Source organism: Limulus polyphemus, unplaced genomic scaffold (assembly GCF_000517525.1).
Source record: "Limulus polyphemus unplaced genomic scaffold, Limulus_polyphemus-2.1.2 Scaffold3501, whole genome shotgun sequence".
NCBI lineage: Eukaryota > Metazoa > Arthropoda > Merostomata > Xiphosura > Limulidae > Limulus > Limulus polyphemus.
In genome coordinates, this window is record NW_013669111.1 from 13,005 (window position 1) to 21,788 (window position 8,784).

Sequence of the window (8,784 nt, forward strand, 5' to 3'; positions counted from 1 at the left end):
AGGTTAATAATTTATCGTGACTAAACAGATCTTATTCCACACGGAGTTTCTACAGGTTAATAATTTATCTGACTAAACAGATCTTATTCCACACGGAGTTTCTATAGGTTAATAACTTATCGTGACTAAACAGATCTTATTCCACACGGAGTTTCTATAGGTTAATAATTTATTGTGACTAAACAGATCTTATTCCAAACGGAGTTTCTATAGGTTAATAATTTATCGTGACTAAACAGATCTTATTCCACACGGAGTTTCTATAGGTTAATAATTTATCGTGACTAAACAGATCTTATTCCACACGGAGTTTCTATAGGTTAATAATTTATCGTGACTAAACAGATCTTATTCCACAGGGAGTTTCTACAGGTTAATAATTTATCTGACTAAACAGTGGGGAAATACTCAACAAAGATTTGAAAAATGCAGAAATACACTAACCTATTACGTTCTTCATTCTGCTGTATATATCACATTTATTATAAGAACAGATATATAACAGAACATCATGCAGAGCATTATTTAAGATGATACCATCAACATTACTCACAAATCCAATGCTGAAAGTTTTTGAATAATTTCATATACTTTCTCGTTCAACTAATAACCAACACCCAAAGATCTGACTGATTCTAGTCATTTTATTTAATGTCTTGGTTAAGTCGTATACGTATCGAGAGAGAATGGTTACACTTACCCCCTGATCGACGGAGCCAGTTCAAATGGTTCAAGCATGAAAATGATAAAACTAGTGTTAGAATTTGATCACATTTTAATTTGACTTACAAAAGTTAACATTTCATACAGTTGTCTGCATGACTTCAATTTCTTTCCTACATCTTATGGAAGCACTAGTTTTAATTAGTAAACTATCTAATAATTAGAACATACTATCAGAAGTCTGAGCAGGACTCGTTGTCACAAGTGTACAAGGAATACAGTTGTTTTTAATTATTAGAATTACACCAGTTGAAAACAGATGTTTCTCCAGGTTTAAACAAGGGGCTCCAAAACAGATGTTTCTCCAGGTTTAAACAAGGGGCTCCAAAACAGATGTTTCTCCAGGTTTAAACAAGGGGCTCCTAAACAGATGTTTCTCCAGGTTTAAACAAGGGGCTCCTAAACAGATGTTTCTCCGGGTTTAAACAAGGGGCTCCTAAACAGATGTTTCTCCAGGTTTAAGCAAGGGGCTCCAAAACAGATATTTCCCAGGTTTAAGCCAGGGGCTCCAAAAATGGAAGTGTTTCACCTGGGGTAATTTTAGGACCAAAATAAAGTTCTTTTACAAACCCTAAACTTAACATTGATTGACTTTCTGGATTTTCTATATCGAAAGACTTGGAAGGAAGCAATCCTTACATTTTCTTATTGTATTTACAGCTTAGGTTTAAATTTTCTTGCATAAAGTTTAAAATTTTTCAGAGAATGCTTTAAATGAATATAAAACTTTTTTTCTTCAAAAGTAAGTACTTTAAGAGACTTATCTACAAACATTAATTGAACTTTGCTTTTGGTAAATTTTCTATCAAAGACATACACGACCTTACATACAATATTAAGTACAGTATAAACTGTACTTAATATTGTATGTAAGTATATACTTAATTCCAGCATTTTAATACACTTTGCACAGGAAATATAGCATGTTCTTAATAATAGATTTAAAAAATACATGGATGCAAACTTAAGTTAACAAACCACTTAAGAACCTTATCGGTGTTCCTTATTCTATAACATCCGATATCAACATGTTTAACTATCAGACAAACTAACAAGGGCACATTCTTTTAATAATAGCTTTACTTATACTAAGTTTTTACAAAAATTACAGTCAGACAACAAACAAAACTTGGGATTCAGACACAATTCTAGTTTGTGAACAACAATAATGACATACACAAAATAATAGACTTTCTCATTAAAGATAATCTACTTATTAAATAAAATCTTCCTAGTTTGAAAAAAAACTCAGTTTATGTGGAGTTAAGCTTGCTTTAATTATTTCTCACTAGCTATACAAATATTTTTACTAACTCATTTAGTATGGGTGTATACCACATCTAAATTCACTAACTGATTTGTTTGCAATCCCTGTTGTTAATTGTCACTTCTGTGGCTGTATTGTTCAGCATCGAAAGAACCAAGTTATGTTTCACAGTTGAGAACATTATATGTTCATCAACTGTTGACATAAAAAACACATTAAACTATGAGACACATTCATGGGAAAATTTATTAAGCTTTTTTTAACAGAAAAACGTGAAATTGGTATACTTACAGTGATGAAGTCCTGGTGGAGAAATCCCAGGTTGTCATGGAAACAAAACATAACGTAAAAAGATTACCATGAGAAAATTACACAACTTGAAAATTTTTCTATTTTTATATATTTTTAAGGCATTTAAAGACATAAAATAAAACATAACTGTGAAGCCTATAATCGATATACGTTAGTGTACGCGCTGTGCCATCAACGCAAAAGAAGGCTAATACTGGACATTTAGTTAAACCTGTAGTATGTGTACCCCTGGGGGTATGCGAGAACCTCTGAAAAACATTAAAAATAAAGTAATCATATGCCTCAAAATTATAGTCTTAGTGTGAGTTAGCGATGTATTCTACCAGCTAACACCCAATGTTCATGTACCGTTGACTCACCCTTTGTTAAAAAAACAGATGTAAAAAATAAACCAAGTATACCAATGGCTCAAAGATCTGATTGAGGTTGGGAACAACTGGGTTAAATTGAATATAAAACCAATCTGTGTTAGGAAGATAATGGAAAAATGTTTTTCTACTCCATCCTCCATTGCAAATGTCTAAATTTACCAAAACAACCGTTTCCTTCTTAGGCCTACAAATCTGAATGTTCCACCAGTATTTGATTAAAAATTCTACTAATGACAATACCGAAATGTTTATGCTGTAAATTTAAATTATTTATAACCCTAAACGACAAAAAATGAGCCAAGCATGCTGATAAAATACTATATTAAAAGTAAACAATATACGTGACAATGAGAAGTGTCTCTCAGTGTTAAACAAACAGCAATAATATCTGTAAACTATATTAAAAGTAAACAATATACATGACAATGAGAAGTGTCTCTCAGTGTTAAACAAACAGCAATAATATCTGTAAACGTCTATTTGGTTTTGAAACCCGGCTCATTATCGTGAGAACAGTTAAACTATACGTTTATATTGATACTACGTCTTCTGGTGAAAAGACCTCAGAATAATTTTTTTTTACCTAAGATTAATTATGGATTGAAGAGAAAGATGTAGTGAATGGCAATCTCAAGGAAAACTGTCTGCTTGTATCACATTTCAACATAAAGATAGCAAGTTTTATGCAAGAACTATGGGAAGATTTAAACGTGCACCTTTATTCTTTAGTGTAAACAAGTATTCGACTAACCTTGAAAGAGGCAAGCTAGTGTAAACAAGTATTTGACTAACCTTGAAAGAGGCAAGCTTGGGTTCTTCTTTCAGCAGCCGTAATAACGAATGATAATCAGCCTGAGATGATTTTAGAGCCCACTGTCGTTGTCTTGGAGAAAACTGGTATATATTATCATCTTTGTAAGATTTATGTAATCTTCTTTTGAATAAAATATATAACATAACAATTCAGTTTAATAATTTTATACAAAGAGATTAAGATTATTATAAGGCATTAATTACCTCTAAAATTATCATTCTTTAGAAAGTTACCTGTTAATACGAAGTCAAATAAGATAGTTTCACAAGAAAGCTGTCTTACTCTGCTCTCCAACTCAATGATTTCTTTAGTGTTTAATATGAACCTCTTATTCAAGCCAATTATCAATATATATGTTTTAAATTCTTGTGAGCTTATTCCACATCTATACTGCAGACACTGTTCCTCATCTATAAAATCTCTGTTCCTCAGTAGAAACAATGTCTTTAGAATACTGGTACTGGTTCATATGTCGAGTGGAGCGTGTACCTTCATTAGTTGTGAATTTCTTTGTTTGAAACTTTATTTTTCACAAGAACATTCTAAAAGTTGGAACTACAGTTTTAACACATTCTTTATAGTTTACAATAATTCCAAGAAGTTCATATTTTGATAATTTACTAGATTTGGGAATAAACGATGCCAATTTGGGATTTAATCTCTTGATACTCCAAAATATTTTATCAATAAGTGGGCAACTTTTTTAATCTTGAATGTGACTATGGTAAAAAAAAAAGAATATTTATTATTAATTTTTTGGTAAAACCAAATTAAGGATACAAACGTAACAACTTCAAAACTCCAGAAAGTCAGTTGAGCCTATTCTGAAAGACAATGTTTCTGAAACTAGACTACCTACACATACAAAGAAAGATCGAACCCCTTTCATTTCAAAATAACTTGGGTCGAGAACCGAGAATTATCCAGAAATAGAGGACATGGGGTGATATAATACCATTTGAAACTGGTACACTGTATGATGAATCACACGTAAGCATTTTGTTTTCCATCTGAAAACTAACAAAATATTCAAGGAAGTCTCTTTCCTTTCAACCAATTATTTCTAAAATTTCCAAACAAATATTTCAATAAATATATTACTACAAATTTATCTTTCCTATACCACTTATCTAAGCAAACATCTTAAATTCTTATAAGCTTGTTGTCTTCAACATAGCTCCTGTTAATAGTTTCATCAATACACACCAGGGGAATAATTGATTAAAACCTTGTGGTAAAATATTCTGAATTTATTTTCTAAAGTACAGAAGAAAAGTATAATATATAAATAATTAATTACACAAATATAAATATATTATATAGATATATATATTATAAATATATTATACAATTCACAGGAAAGTAGCACAAAGAACCAAAATTAACAATATGAACGTCAAACTGCACTGTACAAGGGTGCAGCATCCCTTCCTGACTTGACTTATGGAGGGTGCTGCACCCTTGTGTTTCTATTACGTACAGGAGGTTTGATTTTGGTTAATAATTTTTCAGCACACTCCGAATACAAAAATTATTTCAGCATCAATGGCACTGTAGAGAATTTTTATAATGATAGTATAATCACCATGATAAAAAAACAAATATTTCTAATGAAATGTTATTAATTTGAAAGCAAACTTTTCTTAAACTATTTCTGATTAAATTGTAGGAACGTTTATTGTAGTTTAAATATTACTGACTCATTATTTATCCCTCTATCTTAAAGCACTGTACTTTGTGTTCAATCTTGAGGCACCGTACTTTGTGTGTTCCATCTTGAGGCACCGTACTTTGTGTGTTCCATCTTGAGGCACCGTACTTTGTGTGTTCCCATCTTGAGGCACCGTACTTTGTGTGTTCCCATCTTGAGGCACCGTACTTGGTGTGTTCCCATCTTGAGGCACCGTACTTGGTGTGTTCCCATCTTGAGGCACCGTACTTTGTGTTCCCATCTTGAGGCACCGTACTTGTGTGTTCCCATCTTGAGGCACCGTACTTGTGTACAAAGTACAGTGTCTTAAGATGGAACACACAAGTACGGTGCCTTAAGATGGAACACACAAGTACGGTGCCTTAAGATGGAACACACAAGTACGGTGCCTCAAGATGGAACGTTCTATATTCAGACTTAAATCTGACACTGTAAACTGTTCAAATACATTTATATGCTCTATAAACTTCGATGTGGAAAGATTTTATATTTTTTGTAATTATTTAAATATATCAACTTAAGTAAAACCATTCTATGAGATACAGTGAACCGAATCAGATATCCTTATCTATCGTTTGGGTTTAATTTGTTCAGTCTGGGCAAAAGTTTACCTCGAAGAAGTATTTACAAAATAGAAGTTGTGATACCCAGTATATATCCATTAGAACAACCAAAACTTTTTGTCTGCATATCTCCGTTTGAATTAAATTCATTTATGACAAGATGCATCAAGCTGTTAAAACAAAAAAGTCTGTGAAATAGGTAATCACCCTCCCCATCCATTGACTTTTTATTAATAAACGTTGTTTGTTTGCATATTCCGTGATTATGTTTTGTTTTGCAAAGAATCCTAATCTGTAATTTTTGAAATGGAGATCTTGATTTTTAAAACCCAAAACCAATAGTTCCTCCCAGCACCAAGAGAAGTGATCCGTGAATTTAAGATCTCCTACTAAGAACTGTAGTTATTGGATAAAGAACTTAAAAGGTTAAACAGAAAGTGACTACTCTTGACAAAGTTCTAGAAAATACAAAAAAAGTGGTTTAAATTAGGAAGAGTAGCTTTGATCTAAAATATATGGCTACATGATAATTAAATCTGTCAATTAAATGTGTTTTTCAATCTCTTAAAAAATATATAAAAATATTATGGGTGCTAAAACTGACAGTGATATCAATTATTACACTCTTGTGGGCACAGCAGAGACTCTACTAATACATTAAATCAAACTATCAAACCTAAGAACAGTACAGTATTCTGTTTACTCACCGTATTCACCAAGAAGTAACCGTAATCATCAGAACCCTTTTAAAAATAAAAGATATATCATTAAATGTATAATTCACAGCATAAAATTTAAAAACTTCTTGTCAATTTATTCATATTATTTATATATAAATCATAAATTTTTTAAATGGAAATGGAATTTAAAAACACCGAATGACTATCGAACTATGTTCCTCTCTCCCACGCTACTTCACATCGAACTCTAAAACATGAAAGATCATTGACATCATAGCTATCCTCTCAAGTATTCAGTGTTTGTGTGTAACAGATTATCTAGCAATGTACCAACAAACAGCCCTATTTTGAGGATCACCCTTACAGCAGAAATTTGTTAGTGAGAAGAGGTACTTATCTCTTTGCATTGATTTGTATTCAGATTTATCTAGTTTGGAAAAGAAAGATGACAAAGACAAAATTAGTAGTGGCCTTTAGACACATTAACATTCATTAGACAATCAACTTCTTAGCCAATAGATAAAGCAATGAGTAATTTAGAAATAGGAATTCAAGATCTTGACAAGATAAATAGCAGTTTTAAAAACAAGTCTGTTATATTTAACGATAAGCGCAAAATATTCAAAATTAAGTTCAGTTGTTATTATTCTAATGTTAGGAGTATTAAGAATAAAATGGCTGAGTTCAAGACTCTAGATGACATGGAAAACTGATGTAATGGGAATCAATGAAACTTGGTTAGGTTTAAAAGTCTAGTTTATAAGTTATTTCATAGAGATGAACCTTCTAAAAGTGGAGGTGAGGGTGGCTTTATACATAAGGAATGAACTAAAGCCTGATGAGACGATAGAGTTGTATTTTAGGGTTTAGTATAATTAAATGGATAGGACAACCCTAGATGAATCAAAAGGTCCCTTGTCATCCTTTAATGTTAAGACATGATAATGGTAGTCAAAAGGTTAAACCTATATAGGTTACATTGAGGGGTAGAACGTTTTTAATTGGCAGTTGTTACAGTCTTCTGATCGAACAGATGGTGTTAATGAGCAATAAATTATGGGAAACTTTAATTATCTCCAGATTGGTTAGAATTATATAGAGTCAAAGAGTTTTGTTTTTTGCTACATGTGGATATTGACTTACTGGAAAGAGCTCGGAGGAGGGCTACTAGGATGAGTCTGGGGATGAAAGGGATATCGTACAGGGATATGTTAATCTTTTTGTTTTCTCTAGAGAAAGAGAGAGAGAGAAAAACGAGAGTAAGAAATGATCTTATTGAAGTTTACAAGATTACTTTGGGGATGGACAAGAAAATGGCTTTTGACTTCTTTGTGCTATATGATGATAATGAGATGAAAGGACATGGATGTAAGACTTGGAAAAGACAGGCTGGGCTTAATTTTTCTAACAGTCATTGGCTTACGGAATAAGTTGTCATCGGAAGTAGTGGAAGACATCACTTTTTACTGGAGTTTCAAAGAGGAATCAATGATTACCTAAAGAATAAAATGTGGCTGGTTTAAATTTACAAGGACAGCCAAGTGGTCCCTTAAATTGTTGTCCATAAGCTAAGATGTATGTTAGGATTCAACAGAAAATATCGTTTTAGCTACTTCTAAACAAATACTCCTACACTGCTTTTTCTTCTGTTTTCTGCTGAACTTGACCCTGGAAAGGTCCCGCGGATGAGGTCAGATTCCACAGTAAGTTTATTTAATTTTTCGGCATGTTCCTTCACACTTCCTGGTCTCACGCTCAGTTCTTTGAAATCTCTCTGTTTGGGATTTTCCTCAATAGAAAAATAAATTTTTTTTTATCAGTCAGGTTGTCTTTTAAATTTTGTTTTTCACATAAGAAAATAAAGTTTTTTTTTGCTCAAACTTGAAGATAAGTTGGTCATTGATTAAGTATTCTTAAAAAGTAGGTGTTTTCTTACAACTGGACAAACTCGGCATGTGTTACATATTAACTCACTCGAGCAACAAAACACACATCTTAGAAATAGTAGCAATGCTTTTCAGTAGTTACTATAGGTTGATGACAAAAAATGTTGACATACAAGACAACCAATTTATTTTAGTGGAAGTTTTTTTAACGACCACCTCGTTATTAAATATAAGTGACCCACTTTAGTTGATTTTATGACTCACCTTGTTATTAAATACAAGTGACCCACTTTAGTTGATTTTATGGCTCACCTTGTTATTAAATACAAGTGACCCACTTTAGTTGATTTTATGGCTCACCTTGTTATTAAATATAAGTGACCCACTTTAGTTGATTTTATGGCTCACCTCGTTATTAAATATAAGTGACCCACTTTAGTTGATTTTATGGCTCACC

General features: G+C 32.2%; 1 protein-coding gene across 3 annotated transcripts in view; it reads right to left on the minus strand.

Annotated features, from left to right (window-relative positions):
- Nucleotides 1-8,784, minus strand: part of LOC106469468 (ankyrin repeat domain-containing protein SOWAHB-like) — a 20,559-nt gene that overhangs the window by 8,602 nt on the left and 3,173 nt on the right. For 2 of the 3 annotated variants that reach the window (XM_022397995.1, XM_013929964.2), the window contains exons 2-6: nt 8,075-8,230; nt 6,469-6,504; nt 3,466-3,567; nt 2,282-2,293; nt 1,698-1,703 (exon numbers count right to left, since the gene is read on the minus strand). In XM_022397995.1, the coding sequence (XP_022253703.1) occupies nt 1,698-1,703; nt 2,282-2,293; nt 3,466-3,567; nt 6,469-6,504; nt 8,075-8,230 (312 nt within the window). The remainder of the gene's footprint in view (nt 1-1,697; nt 1,704-2,281; nt 2,294-3,465; nt 3,568-6,468; nt 6,505-8,074; nt 8,231-8,784) is intronic. The other variant, XM_022397996.1, reaches the window with a different exon arrangement.